Source organism: Myotis daubentonii, chromosome 7 (assembly GCF_963259705.1).
Source record: "Myotis daubentonii chromosome 7, mMyoDau2.1, whole genome shotgun sequence".
NCBI lineage: Eukaryota > Metazoa > Chordata > Mammalia > Chiroptera > Vespertilionidae > Myotis > Myotis daubentonii.
The window spans coordinates 22,561,120-22,577,765 of NC_081846.1; the positions used below are offsets into that span (position 1 = coordinate 22,561,120).

General features: G+C 55.3%; 1 protein-coding gene across 1 annotated transcript in view; it reads right to left on the bottom strand.

The window, feature by feature from the left end:
* The window catches only part of CFAP65 (cilia and flagella associated protein 65), a gene marked incomplete at its 5' end in the record, with an annotated part of 29,416 nt that extends 13,112 nt beyond the window's left edge, over nt 1-16,304 (bottom strand). The window contains 20 exons of the mRNA XM_059704859.1: nt 1,237-1,365; nt 1,642-1,855; nt 2,947-3,075; nt 3,511-3,661; nt 3,863-4,021; nt 4,885-5,109; nt 5,614-5,859; nt 6,581-6,718; nt 8,369-8,728; nt 8,945-9,145; nt 9,443-9,708; nt 10,082-10,304; nt 10,836-10,975; nt 11,267-11,466; nt 11,639-11,805; nt 12,305-12,407; nt 12,808-12,989; nt 15,604-15,755; nt 15,869-15,878; nt 16,167-16,304. Of these exons, the coding sequence (XP_059560842.1) occupies nt 1,237-1,365; nt 1,642-1,855; nt 2,947-3,075; nt 3,511-3,661; nt 3,863-4,021; nt 4,885-5,109; nt 5,614-5,859; nt 6,581-6,718; nt 8,369-8,728; nt 8,945-9,145; nt 9,443-9,708; nt 10,082-10,304; nt 10,836-10,975; nt 11,267-11,466; nt 11,639-11,805; nt 12,305-12,407; nt 12,808-12,989; nt 15,604-15,755; nt 15,869-15,878; nt 16,167-16,304 (3,533 nt within the window). The remainder of the gene's footprint in view (nt 1-1,236; nt 1,366-1,641; nt 1,856-2,946; nt 3,076-3,510; nt 3,662-3,862; nt 4,022-4,884; nt 5,110-5,613; nt 5,860-6,580; nt 6,719-8,368; nt 8,729-8,944; nt 9,146-9,442; nt 9,709-10,081; nt 10,305-10,835; nt 10,976-11,266; nt 11,467-11,638; nt 11,806-12,304; nt 12,408-12,807; nt 12,990-15,603; nt 15,756-15,868; nt 15,879-16,166) is intronic.
* Between the last annotated feature and the right edge of the window lie 342 nt (nt 16,305-16,646).

A 16,646-nucleotide genomic window follows, 5' to 3' on the forward strand; every position in this document is an offset into this window, starting at 1 on the left:
GGGCCCTAGGCCTTCCCCATCGGCCGGCAGCCCTGCCTGCCAAGCTTCCTTAGTCATTCAGGGCCAGAGCCCTCCCTCCTCAGAATCCAGCCCTTCTCAGCAGGCCGCCTGGGGAGCCAGTGTCCCCAGCAACCTCCACAGGGAGGGGCAGGATAAGCCAGAGCAAGGGGCATCGCACCCCCAAGACTCTGCTCAGGCAGGAAGGTTCCTGAGCTCCCAGATGCCCTGCCTGCGTATTTTCCACCTCATCCACCCACTGTCACGCCCAGGCTGGACGCCTGGCTCTCTCCCCGGCCTGACCCAGATGGGACACTTCTCTCTCACCTCCATTTAGCCAAGGAAAGTTGGAAGTCATCAAAAGGAAGTTTACTAGGAAATCAAGGCGCGTGGCAGAGACAGGGAGGAAGAACAAGAAAAAGCCCTGGCGTGGAAACGGGATGTTTACTGGGCACAAGCTCGGGCCCCAGTGGGAGGAAAGCCAAGCACAGGAAGGGCCAAGCGTGTGGCTCGGGTCTCCGGCCTGGGCCCCGGGTGACTAGAGAAGTGCAGCCTGCCCCGGGCCAGCCTCCACGCTCCCGCAGCCTCACGGGGCTTCACTCAGTCACACCTTCCTCCCTGACCCCCTGGCAGCAGCAGATCCCTGTCTTTCTCCCCCCTCCCCGCACCCCACCTGAGACCCTCTACTCACCCCCATGCAGGCCTGTCCTCACTGGACTGGGCTCTGTCAGGGGTGCCCCAGCGCCCAGCACAGTGCCTGGTACACAAGAGCTGTTCTAAGCCTTGCTGACTAAGGAGTGTGGACAGGGGCCCTAGAGTGGACAAATCTGGGGTTAAACCTGGCTGTGCTGAGTGCTTAGCCTCCCGTCTGTGAACCAGTCAGCAAAGGAGGACTTCCCACATGGCTGGCGTGAGGCTTGGAGGAAAAAGGCTTGTGAAGCAGAGCCTGGCATGGAGCAGATGCTCAGTGGACGCTTCTCATTCATTAAACATTGAGATGACGGTGCCGTCTCCAGCAGGTGATGCCACTACTTCCCAGCCCGTGGTCATTTCCCAGCCAGTGACAGGCCCTGCGTCCTGCTGGGCAGCCACAGTCCCACCCTGGCCGCCACAGCCCATCGATGGGGTGCCCGCTTTCACAGACGCCAGGCAGCCAGGTCTACCAGTAGCAAGTGAGGGCCTCTAGCACCTCCCCCCCTCTGCCCCCAGGCACCTAGCTACCCCCTACTCCAGCCCTACCAGTCCAGGGGCACCACTCCGCTGTTCTTCAGGGCCAGGAGCACCACGGAGGGTGGGGCCTCTATGGTCGCTACCCCAAAATTGAAGTCAAGCTTCAGAGGGGTGTAGACGGGTGCGATTGGACTTGTGCTGCGTGGAGCAGAGAAATGGCTCAGAGACAGGAATAAGAAGAGGGGGACCTCCCAGGGGCTTGGCACTCATCGCCCTACAGGTGGAATTAGGGACTTGGGCAGTACTTAGGATGCCAAGCCGATCCCTGCCTTCTCCAGGCCCCTCGAGGGATGGGCAAGGATTTGGGGGGAGTTAGGGAGCCACTTCTTGGACAGGGCCTGGTGTTGAAGGTGTGGACAGAAGGCTCCAAGAATATCCCCAACAGGCCCTGACCCCCTCCCAGGTTCGGCTCACCTGTGCCTGGTGGGCACCTTGTACATGAGCTCCCCGGGGGTGGGGTCACGCTCCAGGTAACTGTTGAGCAAGTCCAGGGAGAAGAGGTACCACAGGTGCCTGGGGGTGATGCCCCCAGCACTGCCCAAGGAGCAGACATCCAGGACGGAGAGTAAGGGGTACACGGCCGTCAGGAAGACGCGGCACAGCTCCCGCTTCTCCCCAATGTTGTTATCTGGGGGAGAGGGATGTGGATGAGAGGAGTGGGCTCCCCTCCCGGCTCCCCTGGGGCGGGGCGTGTGGGACCCCTGGGGCCCTGGTTAGGAGCAGCAGATGTCCCCCAGGCTATGGGACGTTTCCAATGACAGCCAGCCCTTGTCTGATGCTTGCACGTACCAGGCACGGTCCTAAGTGCTTCACACACACCACTGTGTTTAATGTGCACCGCATTTGTGGTCAAACTAATTCTTACTATCAGTTTTATTGGACATAATTTATATGCCATAAAATTAACCCTTTAACGCATACAATTCAGTGTTCTCTCGTATATTCAGACCTGTGCAACCACCCCCACTATCTAATTTTAGAACATTTCCATCACCCCAAAAAGAAACCCAATAGCTGTCATTCCCATTCTCCCCTCCCTCCACCTCTGATGACCCCTAATCTGCTCTGTTTCTATAGATTTGCCCATTCCGGATGTTTCACATACATGGAACCATATACTATGTGGCTTTTTGTGAGTGGATTCTTTTACTCGACATGTTTTTAAGGTTCTTCCATGCGGCAACCTGAGTCAGTACTGCTTTCCTTTTTCTTGCCTGTGCACCGTTATTATCCCCATTTTACGGATGTGGAAAATGAGGCACAGGGAGGTTAAACAACCTGCTATGATTACGTAGCTAATAAGTGCAGCGGCCAGATCCAGTCCCAGGCAGTCTGGCTCAATTCCACACTCTGAGCCACTCTTCTTGCTGCCCTGGATGCTGTCCCCTGCCCCCGAGCAGGCTGGGAACAACGCCATTCCACCGAGGAGGTGGCTGAGGCCCAGGGCAGCTGAGGGTCTGCCTGAGATCCCACAGTAAATCAGCACAGCTCCAACCTCCTCACTGAACCTCCACGGCTCAGGTGTCGCATACACGGGCACCCACACAGAGGTAGTTGGTATGAGAGGCACACACTAGACACCCACAGGTGCACCCCAGGACACTCACACTTAGTCAGCTAGCTCTGCCCGGACCCTCCGCGTCTCCCCACCCAAGTCCTGCTCACATAGCCCTCGCCCTTTCCTCCAAGCCCTGAATCCGTGTCAGGCGGCCCAGGTACCTCTGTGCGAGAGGAGAGAGTAACTGATGGTCCAGAAGAACTGGGCCCGGTGGTTGGGACAGGCGGTCAGGCAGATGGTGTCCTGGGACCAGGGTGGCATGCTCCCCTCTGTGTGGTCCAGCTGAAGAGCTGCTCAGGGATGACCCAGGTGAGGTCAAGGGCAGAGGGCCCTCAGTGCAGGTCAGAGAGGTTCTGCCTCTCCTGCTCCTCTCCAGATATCCCCCCGGGGCTGGCAGAGCACTGGCTGCAGAGTAGGCTCTGAGCCAGAAAATGGGGAGCAGAGCCCCTCCTCCCAGACCAAGACAGAGGGCATCTGTCTTTGTGTCATTGGCATCTTGCTAAACACTTTGATCCACCAACAGCCTGTGGGGTAGGTGCTACCATTAGCCCCACTTTACAGGTGAGGAAGCTGAGGCTCAGAGCGGGCCAGCCCAATGCCATGCGTCTAGAAAGTAGAAGCACCAAGGTTTAAGCTCTGCTTTGCCTGCCCACAAACCGTGGTCTGATTAACCAGTCTTAACCAGTGCCCGCCTCCTTGGCCCCAGCCCTAGCCCAGGCCAGTACCAAGGGGGTCGTTGCTGATACTCTCAGGGCTGTGCTGCTCCAGGAACAGGCGATAATCGAGGGTGCAGTTGCCTTCGTTCTGGAGCACCAGAAACCTGGACTGCTGGTTGTTCACCACCACGTTCCCAAAGTCCAGCTCCTTCTCCTTTGCCTGAGGGCCAGAGTCAGCCAGCCAGGGTAGGGGGCTCCCCCAGCTCTGGCTTTCCCACCCCTGATTCCCCAAGGAAGGGCAGTTCCAGGGGTATGGGCCAGGGGCCAGAGGGCTCCCATCACTTGCCCTCTCAGTGTTGGGTCCCCTGGGGTACACTGACCCCCAGCACCCACCCCAACCCACCGGGATTCTCCCACTCACGGAGATGGTGCTGGTGATGCCCATGCCCACCAGCCGGATAATGTAGTGGGTGGTGGTGGTGGGCTTAGCGTTTGAGGGCAGGCCGGCTTCCCAGACCCACACCCCCACTCGGAACAGGTACTTGGTCTCCTCCAGGGGACTGAAGGTCCACGTCAGCGTCTGCTGTCACAGAGATTCTCCCTGTGTAGGGTCTTCGGGACCCCCCCCCCCTCCACGCAGGCTATCTGAAGTCCCATTGCAGGACATCAAGCGATGGTAACCCTTCCTGAGTGTTTATCTTACACACACACTATATATCATGTTACTTTCCAAAGCCTCTCACTCCTTTGTCCTCACCAGGGAAGTGGTATTATTTTAGTGCCTCGTTTTCTGATGAGAAGCTGGAGATTCAGAGAATTGGGGTAACTTGCCCAAAGTCACACAGTGGTGAGGGTGCTTGATGGGAGCTGGGTGTGAACTCTCAAGGCTGACTCCAGAGTCTGTCTCTTGCCTGGCCGATTACTACCCCTACCACGTGTTAGTGGTTTGTGGCCTGTTTTGGCCTCCCAACTAGTCTATAAGGCCCTAGACTAGGATGCTACCTTGGGTCCCAGCCTGTGCTCCCCTCCAGACAGCCACTGGGACCTCTAGGAGTCCCTTTCCTCACTCCTGGCCCAAATCCAGCTGCTCCAAACCACCTCCCGGTGATCTCACAGTTTTGGGTGACCATGGGTGGAGGGTGGACTCACCCCTGGGCAGTGGCATCAGAAACCCTGGTTTAAGTCCCAGCTCTGCACCTCCTAATTTATCATCTTAGTGAATGGATTTTCTTAAGTCTTAATTCTTCTTTACAAAATGGGGAGTGATGATAATGGTAACAATCACATCTACTTGTAAGACTGGGAGAGGTGACTATGGATTGAATAGGAGGTGACTATGGGTCAAGTGGGAAGTGCACATAGTAAGCCTGGCCCTTGAGAGGCATGAGTAAGAGATGATGGTTGAGGTGAGGATGGCCTTGGGCAGTGGGGCAGGGAACTCACGAGGCTCTCATTGGGTTGGATAAGCCCCCTGGCGGGCTGGGCGGTCAGCATCTTTCGGTACTGCTGGGAGACCCTCCACTCAAACTCCAGGGGCAGACGCGAGGGGTTGTGGAAGGTGAAGAGGCTGGTGGAGGAGCAGCCCACCCGGGTGGGCTTGAAGAAGATGCTTTTGGAGGTGTCCAGCTTCAGCTGCAACGGCTCCTCCCGGCTCTGTAGGCTCACCTCCTGGGGCCAGAGGAGGGAGGTCAGTGCCCTGACTTCACCCTGCAGCCCTGGATCCCCTGAATGTCCAGGAAGCCATGGGTAGGTAGCTCCAAGGGGCCGAAAAAGGCCCCACCACCCCCTGGGCCCGTGCAGCTTCTGTCCAAGGCAGAGTAGATTGGGACCGACCCAGATGATTCTTGGAAAGAGCTCAGGGACCGATGGTTCCACCACCCCAGACCCTTTCTCTGGCCTGGCCCTTTCTACCACCTGCAGATAGGAGTCTTGTGTTGCCTTGCTCCTTCCTGTTGAAACTCTGAATCCCTTTTCTTGACCCGGACCCCATAAGGGCCTGGAGCGGTGAGAGAGCTGCTCACCTCCCTGCCATGTACTTCCTGAAGGAGTAGCAGTCTCTTGGCTACTTTAAGTGAGCTTTAAAGGCCAATCCCAGCATGTGGCTTTGAAAAGGGAGCAACTCCAGACTATGGCTCACTCCCAAGGACCCAGGCCCCTACTCCTGACTCCTACCTTGAGATACTGGGCGCAAAAATTGAACTGGAAGTAAAAAATGTGCTGTTTCCAGGTGTTGCCCTTGGGGTAGGTACAGATGAGGAAGATCTGGTGGGCCCCAGGGGCCAGGAGGCCCGAGCTGGGCCGCAGGGAGATGTCTGGGCTGCTCTTGGGGGCCAGGTTGAAGGTCAGCAGCAGGGAGCCTTTGTTGGTGAGGAGCAGGCTGCGGTAGGAGGCCTCACTGGGAGACACTGCAGGAAACAGCTGGGTTGCGAGAGAAGAGGGACCCATGCTCAGATCTACAGGCCCTCCCACCCCTGACACACACACACTCAGGGAATGGAGAGAGGCCACAGCTTGGCACCAAAAAATGCTTCAGCCTTCCAGATACCTCCAGACAGGGAGATGGAGTGACCATAGGAACTGGCCCCAGGAAACAGGCCTCCAAGACCTCTCCTCAAGGTTAAGGAAGAGTTCTTTCATTTTAGGGCACCCTCAAACCATCTTTTGGAAGAACCCGCTTTCAGAGGTCCTGATTCAGGAGCTCTGGGATGAGCAGCTCCTTCTAGATGATTCTCCTGCAGGAGGCCGAGGGGAACCCCACTTTGAGAAAGTGAAAGCCCCAGCAATCCTAGCAAGGGCTCATTCTGTGGTGTCCTACCCCTGACAGATGTTCAGTAAATGGGGCACAGACAAACGAAGGAGCTGGAACATTTTAAACCCAAGTGAGAGGACAGGGGTGTATTTCAGATGGAGCAGGCAGGGACCAGCTGTCCAAGCCCCAGGCTCTCCTCAGTTCCAGGGCCATGGCCCAGGAGAAAGTCCCAGGAGAAAGTCCCCAGGGGCTGATGGTGAGGAGGTTGGGACAGCTAGAGAGGGTGCTGGGATGCGTTTCTCAGACGATCAGAAAAGGGAGAGGGATCTGCAGGCCATGGCAGAAGCCAGGCTCTCTGTCTACCGCCCACTGCTGCTGGGCCATGCTCACCTGGGGGGCATCCAGGGAATACTGGGGGATGTGGTGCTCCAAGCCAGCACAGTAGCTGTGGCCTTGTGCCCGAAGTGTCAGGCACCAGGAGGGGCATACAGTGCAGTCCTCCTCAATATTATTGAAGCTCTGCAGGACCTGCAAGGGGTGGGGGCGGATCCACAGACAAGCTCAGAGTCCCGTGTCCGACCCTGTGTGGCACCTCAGCTTGCCCCCCCTGCACTGCAGGAGTCCTCATCAGGCCCCTCCTGCTGCAAGCCTGGCTCCCCACACTGAGCACTCAGCAACCGCCCTTCAGTCCTCACACCAGCCCTAGGACATCCTGGAGAAATGTGCTTAGAGAGACACTGGCCAATAGAAATATGAGAGCCACAAATGTGAGCCACAGACATAATTTTAAAGGTTCTAAGAACCACATTAATAAAGTGAAACACATGAAATTAATTTTGATTATGTTTTATTTAACCCAATAAAATCTTATTTCAACATATAGTCAGTATATGTGATTTGTGAAGTATTTTACATTCTTTTCATGCTAAGTCTTTGAAATCTAAAATGTCTTCTACCCTTAAAGCACATCTCAACTTGGACTGGCCACATTTCAAGTGCTTGGTGGCCCCCTGTGGCTGGTGGCTGCTGTATCGGGCAGCACAGGGCTAGGCATGCAACCTAAAAATCTGACATGCTGCCTGGCTGGTGTGCTCAGCAGTTGAGTGTCAACCTGGGAACCAAGAGGTCACTGGTTTGATTCCCAGTCAGGGTACATGCCTGGCTTGCAGGTTCAATCCCCAGTAGGGGGTGTGCAGGAGGCAACCAGTCAATGATTTCCTCTCATCATTGATGTTTCTATCTCTCTCTCCCTCTCCCTTCCTCTCTCTCTAAAAATCAATAAAGGGGGAAAATATCTGACAGGCTCAGCCTTGGCCAAGGCAGGTGTCCACAGCCTCATTCCTACAGACTTCCACATTCCACTGCCAAGGTATTAGAATGGAGACAATTAAAGACTCAGTTTTAGAAAGACTTCTCAAAAGTTTGGATGTGACCTCGTTTATAGATGAAAAGACCAGGGCTCAGAGACATCAAGGCACTTGCCCAGGGTCACATGCCTGGTAAAGGACTCTAATCTTGACTGCACTGCTCAGGTCTTCTCTGGGCCCCACCACCCAGGCCACCGGGAAAGACAGTGAGGAGACAGTGAGGTGAGCAGAGCTGAGAGGGGAAGGGAGAGAAAGGGCAGGACCACCTGGAGATGAGGAGGGAGCCATGTGCGCCTGGGACTGAGGCTGGGCTGGGGTCAGCCTGTGCATGGAGTTTCCTGGCCAAGGGAAGCTGTGCTGTGCTATAAGCCCGCCCCCCCCCCCCACACACACACACACCTAATTACCTGGCGCCTTTGTCCCCAGGCCCTGGTTCCTGTCCCCAGCTCCTTTAGAGGGACTACTTCCTACTTCAAAGACTAGAAGAGACGCCAGGAGCAACTCTGCCTACACCAGAATTCCCCCTGGGCTGGACCCAGCTGAGATCTCCCTCTGAGCGGGTGGGAGGCCACACACGACACAGACATAATCACACAAGACAAGAAGGCCCTCAGCCAAGGCAGGCCCTGAGCCTGGGAGAACACAAACCAGTAAGGCTACTTCCCAGCCAAGAAGCCAAGGAGAAGAGCCTGGCTAGGAGAAAAGAGGATAGGTCCTGTAGGGCCCCTCTGTCACCCCCTCAGACCCCGTCCTGCCATTCAGGCTCTGGGCCAGAGAACCCGCCTGCCCCGTCCTGTGTGTCTGCACACACCTTATAGATGGCGAAGGCTTCGAGCTCCACCACATAGAGAGAGTTTGGGTGAGGCGGGTGGAAGTGCAGGCGCATGGCCGTGGACTTGAGCGGGGGCACATCGCAGGTTTCTGGGGTCACCCAGAAGGGGCAGTTAGACCTGTGTGTCCAGACCACAGTGATCCTGCCCTTGGTGTGGTTCACCAGGCACAGCGGGACAGGGTTGGGATCCTCAGGTCCGGTGCAGGCACCAAAATCCACCTCAACAGGCTCCAGGCTGACGGGCGGGGGGAAGATGGCCAAGTCCTTGGTGCCATCGAAGAAGTACTCAGTCATGGGGGGGATGATGGGATACTGCGGCGCCGGCACATCCTCCAGGTCCTGGAGGGAGAGACAAGCGGGTGGAGGCCCAGCTGCATTCCTCCAGCATGGCCCTCACCTGTATGATTCTTTCTGGACAAAGCTGCCAGAACTCTGCACAGGTCACCCCCACCCTGCTATGGAGGCACAGGGCTGCCCAAGAATTGCTAAAGAGGGGGCATGAATCTGGGGGGGGCGGGGTAGCCTGCTCCCAGGGCCCAGTGGGGTCCATCGAACCTCCATGGGAATCATGAGGGCTCCATTCTTATCCTGTTCCAGCTTCTTCTCGCTCAGCATCTGGCCCAGGATGTCAGGGGGGTAGAGCGTCAGGCCCCGAGCCAGGTGTGTGCGGTACCAAACGAGGTGCTGAGGCTTCAGAATGGCCGGCTTGGTGCTGTCTGAGTGGCAGGTCCCGATCAGGTCCAGGAACAGTGGGTCCTGTGACATTGGTCCATGTGAAGCTGGATTTCAGCCCCCACTCACCACCAGCTGGTCAGGGCACAGTTTGAATGAGCTTGCCCAGGGGTGTGGGTCGGGGTGCTCACTTCAGGTGCCTCCGGCCACACTGTGGCTCCAAAGCCAAGCTGGGGCTCTGGAGGAGACGATCCAGGCAGACAGCCTCAGAAGTTCGAGACAACAGAGGTGAGCAACAAGCATTGTCTTTATGATGGGGCCTCAGGTTGGCCCCTCCAGCTCCCAGGGAAGCCCCTCCTTGACCCCTCCCTCCCCACTCACCTGGTGGTGGATGAGACAGGCCACCCGCCGAAAGTAGATGATGGGGTGAGTGGGCTGGAAGGCACAGAGCAGGGTCATGCGAGCCTTGCCCACCAGGGTCCCGAAGCTGGGCCTGATGCTGAAGACACTCTCCTGGCAGTCAGTGGCAAACTGGAAGTGGGCCGTGCAGTCCGATTTGTTCTCTATCCACAGGGACTGCTCTGAGCGCTCTCCGAGGTGGATCCAGCTGAAATTGATGCAGTAGTGCTGCAGGGACACATCAGGACCTGGGCATAGGAGATGGGGTCCCTGTGAGTGGGCCCTGCCGCCTGGGTGGGGCTGAACTATCAGCCTCCCCAAGGGTGTCTCAGAAAGGGTCCCACTGATGGGAGGTGGTGCTGCCTGGAGACAGGCGGCCAGGCTGGAAAGGCTGGGAGCCCAGCAGCCTGAGAAGACCTCCAGGTCCCCAGGAGTGAGGGCAGGCACATGATCTCCAGGTGTCCTCAACTGATTCCTCACTGAGTCCACCAGGGGGCAGCAGACACAGAGGCTGAAGGGCAAGGAGGCAGCCGGCTCTTAGCAGGCAAGCAGCATTTCCCAATCCTAAGCATGGGCTGCTCCTGTCCCCAGAGAATTGCAGCGTCCTGGGATTGCCAGTACCTCTACAGAAACCAACGACTTTGACCAGGGTTTGGGAGGCGCAGCCAGAGGGCATAACAGTCACGTAGTCCATAGTTCTGACGTCCAAGGTCTTGGGGTGGAAAAACACCGATACATATTTCTTCTTTCCTGGAGGCACGATGCCACAGGCCGTGGGGCATGAGAAGGCCTGGTCTTTGGGCAGCATGTCTTGAGCTACTTCAATCCTGAAGGGGGCACTCACCTGTGGGGCCAGGTGAAGACAGGAGGGGTCAGGTCACAGGGTGGGGCAGTCTGTCATTACCAAGGTGCCTAGCCAAGGGGGTCAGGGCAGCTGGCATCCAGCCTGTGCCTCACTTGTCAACTTTGGTGACCCTACTTCCACCAGGAGTAAGGAAGGGGGCGCTGCAGTAAGGTGGGGCAGGCTCCTGGCTCCGTACTGTACTGGGACTGACCAGAAGGGTACCTCCCCCCACCAAAGGTACCATAAAGGCTAGCTGTGGCTCTGGGGTCAGGACAGTCCTGGGGCTGATCTGGGGACTGATCTGGAGGATCAGGGAATACCGAAGCCCAGTCCCCCAGCTGAGAAGAGAGGAGGACACATGTGGACACATACTGTATATGTATCAATAGACATGGGTTACGTGAGGCTTGGAGCCAAAGGTGTGGCGAGAAAGGGGGACATTCCGTCCAGGGGTGGGTGTCAGGAGCACCCACCCCTGTGGCCTGAGTCCTGCGCCCACTCCCCCCCCACACACACACACATAGGATGTACCACTGATGGATTATACAGCGTGATTTGCCTCTCGGCGGTGCAGCCCACAGCCACGGAGCCGAAGTGCAGCACTTTCTGGAAGCCCTCGACATCCTGGTCCTCTGGTCCCTTTATGCTCACTAGCAGCTGGGCGCATTTGCCTGAGGCAGAATTGGGGGAGAGTCTTGGGGAAAACTGACCAGGGCCTTTGTGGCCCCAGCTGAACAGCCCCCTAAAGAAGGTAGGTGAACCCAGAGAAACACTGGTCTATGACACCAAGGAAGGCAAAGAAAAGGCAAAGCTTGCAGGGCTGGGGGTTGGCAAGAAGCTGGTGGAGGTCCCGTGGGGGCCAGGCCAGGGCAGAAGGTGGGGTCGGGGGGCACATGGAGGCTTTAAGACCCAGGGCAGTGCAGCAGGTGGGCTCTGGGGACAGGTGAGAGGCTGAGCCTCACCTGCAGCCTGCAGCTGGATGCTGCTCTTCTGCTTGCTGCCCTCCCCATACCAGCATGTGGCCTGGACTTCATAGATGATAGCCATAAGGGGCTGAAAGGTCACTTTGATCTGGCAAGCCTGTCCTGGCTGCAGCAGGCCCGTGCTGGGCAGCATCTGGAATGGGCTTGAGAACTCCCAGGTGAAGAAGGTAGGCAGGTCCCTGGAGGGTGGGGCAAGTCAGAGCCACTGGGCTCCTTATGCTCACTGCCCCTGCTTTAGAAAGGTAGAGGCGCTGGGCAGCACTCTTTACTCCCCCTACCTTTTCCCCACCAGATGGGCCAGTCTCTCTTCTCCCAGGTACACTCTTGCTTCCCCACCTCTGAGCCCCTTACCCTACATTGTCCAGGCAGAACCAGGCCTCAGCCATGTCCCCCATGGCACACATGGGCAACTGCAGGGACGGTGGGCAGATCAGACTGTGGCAAGGCAGGGTGGCCCTCAGGTCCACAAAGAACTTCCCCTCTTCTTTCTCAAACCACAGCTGGTCCGTGTACTCCTTCTGCAGTGTGGGGGTGGGGCAGAGGCAGTCCCTGATCAGTCGTACCTGGGTAGTACTCAGGGACCTTACATTCCGCCCCAGCCCATGGCTATCCCCCCAAACCACTGAGGGGTGGGCTAGGCTATGACTTTCCATCTCAGTCTCTGAGGAGAGGTTTGGTTACCTGTGCTCTACCATTGTCTTGGTCTCAAAGATATGGGGCCCCTTTTGTGGGGAACAACATATTTAGGGGGAACATCCTGAGAGCAGGAAGAGGCCAAGGAACCTGGGGCTTTCTGATGACCAGTATAGTAACACAGCCGCATCCAACTGGAATGAGTTTAGGCTCTAATGAAGTTAGGGTCTAAGCTTTCCAGGGCTTTCCCAGCTGGAGTTTTGCTGCAGTTGGCAGGGGTGTGCATGGTGGTGGTGGGGGAGGGGCCTCTGTGTTGCTCTGTCAGTTCCAAGGTCATTGTGCATGTGTCCCGCATTGCCCTCTGCTCACCATGGTGAGCCTTACCTCCTCCAGAGGCCGGAAGATGATGGGGAGTGTGAAGGTTATGCCCGGGCTCAGGAAGATGGTCTGAGGCATGGCCGTGAAGAAGAACTTGGTCTTGGGGGGCCTGCAGGAGAGAACCAGAAGACACGCACTTCAGGGTCAGGGCAGAGTGATAAGACCCTGGAAAGCTAAGCAGGCTTGAGTCCTTGAGACCATAAAGGGGGAAAACCCAGGGCCCTGTCACAGGAGGACCTGTCTCCCTCATTTTACTATTCTTCTTACAGACCTTTATAGGTAGGGCTAGTGTTCCAATAGGGAGGGACACGTAATGGAAGGAGCTTTGGACACTTATTCCATTACTTAATCTGGTCACTTGGGTTCCACTTTCGATAATTCTTCACACTGCACATGTTTTATACACTCTTCTGAATTCATGTAACATTTTAAAAGTTTTTTTTTAAAGAGTGCCTGCTTTGGGGGGTTGAGGGATCAGGGGCTGGGTCTCTGACCACTCATACTCGTACCTGTACTTCATCTTCTGGATTTTCAAGGATCGATTTCTCAGAACCAGGTTCTTGGTGACCTCCTTCCCTAGTTCCCAGCCTTTCCATAGCAGCTCCTCAGCCACCTCAATGCCCCAGATGACCTTCGTCTTCACTTTGTCCTTCTTTGAGAAGCACGCCCGAGTGTCCCTGGAGCTGGTTGGCTGTCCAGTTGCCAGAGACAGAAGGACGAATTATTGGAGCAGGATTCCAAGATCCAGAGTATAGGCAAAGATCTCTCCACCTCCAGAAAGTAATGAATCACACCCCAGCCCCGAGGGATGGTCTGGAGAGAGAAGGTGAGGGGCAGGCAGACCCTGGAATCAGATATTATCTCTACCGAGATCACCAGAATGGTTTTCCAACTAGATTCCTGGCAATCCTGCCCATAAAGCCTCCTGTAGGCCATCTCATCTGGCCCTTGCATCGGCACTCTTAGCGGTCTTAGCTAGCCTTTTGTGTGCCTCAATGCACCCTTAGACACCACGCCTCTCAGATGCTGCCTCCTCCTCCTTCCTCCCCATCCTACCCTTTACTACAGAAGTCTCTGCCAGCTGGAGTGGTATATCACAGGCACTATCCAGACCACAGTGATACTCCTCCATTCCCCCTCCTCCCTCAACTGGCTGGTGGAGTAGAGGAAGGAGCCAATTTGCCTGCAACTCCATGCCCTAACTTTGGGGCCACTCCAAGCACTACTCCGATGACACTAGAGGTGCCATGTGCCAATACTTCCCATCTGCAATTCCTATCTATCTGAGGAGGGAGGGGGATGGGAAACCCCCTGGGGGGCAAGGTGGAAGGAGGATGAACCAGGTGATTCTTCCTACCACAGTCATTGCTATGAAGGCTCAATGCATTGCCATTTTATCTTTGACCAAGGATCACTTTTATATTGTTACTAGAGGCCCAGTGCATGAAATTCAAGCACTGGTAGGGTCCCTAGCAGCTGCTGGCTGCTGGCTGGGTACTTCCTCCCTTCCCCCGCTGCCTGCTGCTGCTGCTGCCACTAGCCAGGGCCTCCCTCCCTTCCCCTGGCCAGCCCCGCACCCTGGTCAAACTCCCGGACAACTCCCAGTCAAGGGTACAATTTGCATACTATGCTTTTATTATATAGGATATAGCATAAGGAATATTCATCTGTTCAACAAATATTTGTTGACTACCTATTATGAGCCAGACACTGAGCTAGGTGCCAGGACAGCAATAGTGAACATGACTGGCAAATCCCTCCTCTCTTGGAGGTTATACTCTCAATGTCAATATTTGCAGAGAGTTCAGCTGGCCAACATCGTATTTTCTTTCCCAATTTTTCCATGGAGAAAAGGTTACATGGGTGAGCAAGGGTAATTTATTATAAATATCAGTTGGTGCATCATCAACCAGGAAAACAGAAGCCACTCTGGATATTTAAAACAAGGAATTGAATGTACAACCAGTAGATAATGAAGTAACCCGAAGTTAGAGTCATCAAGAAGCTGCAACCAGCCCTAGCTGGTTTGGCTCAGTGGATAGAACATCAGCCTGGGGACTGAAGGGTCCCTGGTATGATTCTGGTCAAGGGCACATACCTGGGTTGTGGGCTCGATCCCCAGTAGGGGGCATGCAGGAGGCAGCCCATCAATGATTCTCTCTCATCATTGATGTTTCTATCTCTCTCTCCCTCTCCCTTCCTCTCTGAAATCAATTTTTAAAACCCTATATAATAAAAGGGTAATATGCAAATTGACCCCAATGGCAGAATGACCAGAATGACCACTGGACCAGTCACTATGAGGCGCACTGACCACCTCTTGGTCTTTTTCCCTGGCCGGCAGGCTCCGATCGCCCGATGGTGAACCAGGAACCAGGTGTGGGTGGTGGCAGGGGGCAGGGCCAGCTGTGGGCAGCTGGGGAAGATGGCCCTGATCGCAGGCCAGGCCTAGAGACTGTACCCACACACAAATTTCGTGCGCCAGGCCTCTAGTGTGTGTGTGTGTGTGTGTGTGTGTGTGTGTGTGTGTGTGTGTGTGTGTATGGCTAGCCTTTATATATTTTGCAACCACAAATATATATATTTTGCAACCACACCTATGTTAGATGAGGTGGTGGGGTTCTCTGAGACCACAGGCCTGTCCGGAGTGGATTGGAGTCACAGGGAGATGCAACTGCCTTTGGAAATGGAGAGGGTGGAGAGGGCAGAAGAGAAATACTCTGGCTTCTCCCCTCTTCCCACCTTCCAATCTCCTGCCAGCTCAGAGTAGAGCAAGGAAAGGTAGTAAGTGGATCTTAGGGCAAACAGGCCTGGAATGGCAAGGATGGAGGGGTGAGAAGACCCCTGGTCCACAGGAAGGCAAGTGCAACCACCACCACATCTAAGGATTCACAAACACAGGCACACACTGCCTCAAAGACAAAGCCATACCCCTAGTCCCACCATTAGACCACCACGCCCCACTCCTGCGCTATCACATAGAGAGAACCCTAGAGCTGCAAAAAGTAATCGACATCTCTGTATTGGTCAAAAACAAAGTCCTAGGGGTCATGACAAGAAGGAAAAGGGAGCTCCTGGCTACTCTATCAGTCTCCAACTCACAGCGTCCTAGAGCCCTCCCACCACGGTCACTCACTGCTACCATCATGCCAGCCAGCTTGGTGCTCCAGCTGTACAGGGTCTAGATCTGGGTTCAGACATGAGAGTCAGGTCCTTTCAGATTCCTCCCCTCCCCTCCCCTGCCACCCCTCCGTCAGCCCTAGCCCTGTTGGACCCTGCCTCACCTGCCCCAGATGTGGGCTCACATGGGCACTGACATTGCTGCTGCTGCTGCAGACACTCATGGCAATACTGCTGCCAGTGACAGTGGGAATGGCCGTGGTGCTGGTACTCAGGTATGATGTGGAAGTCATGGTATAATCCCTGCTGTCTCTCGTTCTTGTGATGGGGCTTGGGGCTACAAAAAGTAATCAACATCTACATACTGATAAAGCACAAAGTCCTAGGGGTCATGACAAGAAGAGCCTTCTGAAGGAAAAGAGAGCTCCTGGCTAAGCCAGATGTGCCTGCCAGTTTGGAGCTGGCAAGAGACCAGAGGAGAGACAGGAGGGACATGAAAAAGAGAGGCCAATGGAGTAGACTCCCCATGGCCATCATTATCACAGAAGAGTGCCTGGTTCCCAGCTCTGGCAACAGATGTGAGCTGGCACCATGAGGAATGAGCCTGAATGAGATCCAGGGCTTTGTCTGGGAACCTCAAGACTCAGCATTCAGCAAAGGCACCTGGAAGAGGAACCCTGCCCTCCATGGCCATCCTTGGCATTTCCTAGAAAGCCCCCAGTGAGACGTACTGAAGCATATGCATTACCTTTGTCTGGCTTTTGCTCTCTGTATCTTTCCTCTGAATGTGTCTTGATCCTGTGAGGAGAAGAATAAGGAGCAAAGAGGCTAATGAGACTGGAGGGCTCTCAGTCTTCTGGGTTTTCTCTACCAGTATGCAACCTGTAGTCCAGGTTTAAAGTAAGCACTCACTGAAATGACTCCTTCCAAGGATAAATGAATCAACTTTTAAAGCAAAGGAATCTATGGGTGGACTAGAGCTATAAGTTATATGCAAATATATAGGCAAATTATATGCAAAATATCATGTGTATGGGAATGTGACCTTTTCCAGAGAGAGCGTCCACAGCTTTCACCAAATACTCAAAACGATGCTTGGCCCTCCTCTAGGGGAACAGACAAGGGTCCCAAACTGGCTATGGCTCCATCTCCTCAAATGCCCTCTTCCTTTAGCAGACTCCCCTCAGCACACACACCCATGTGTGGCTATCATATTGCACAGCATCAA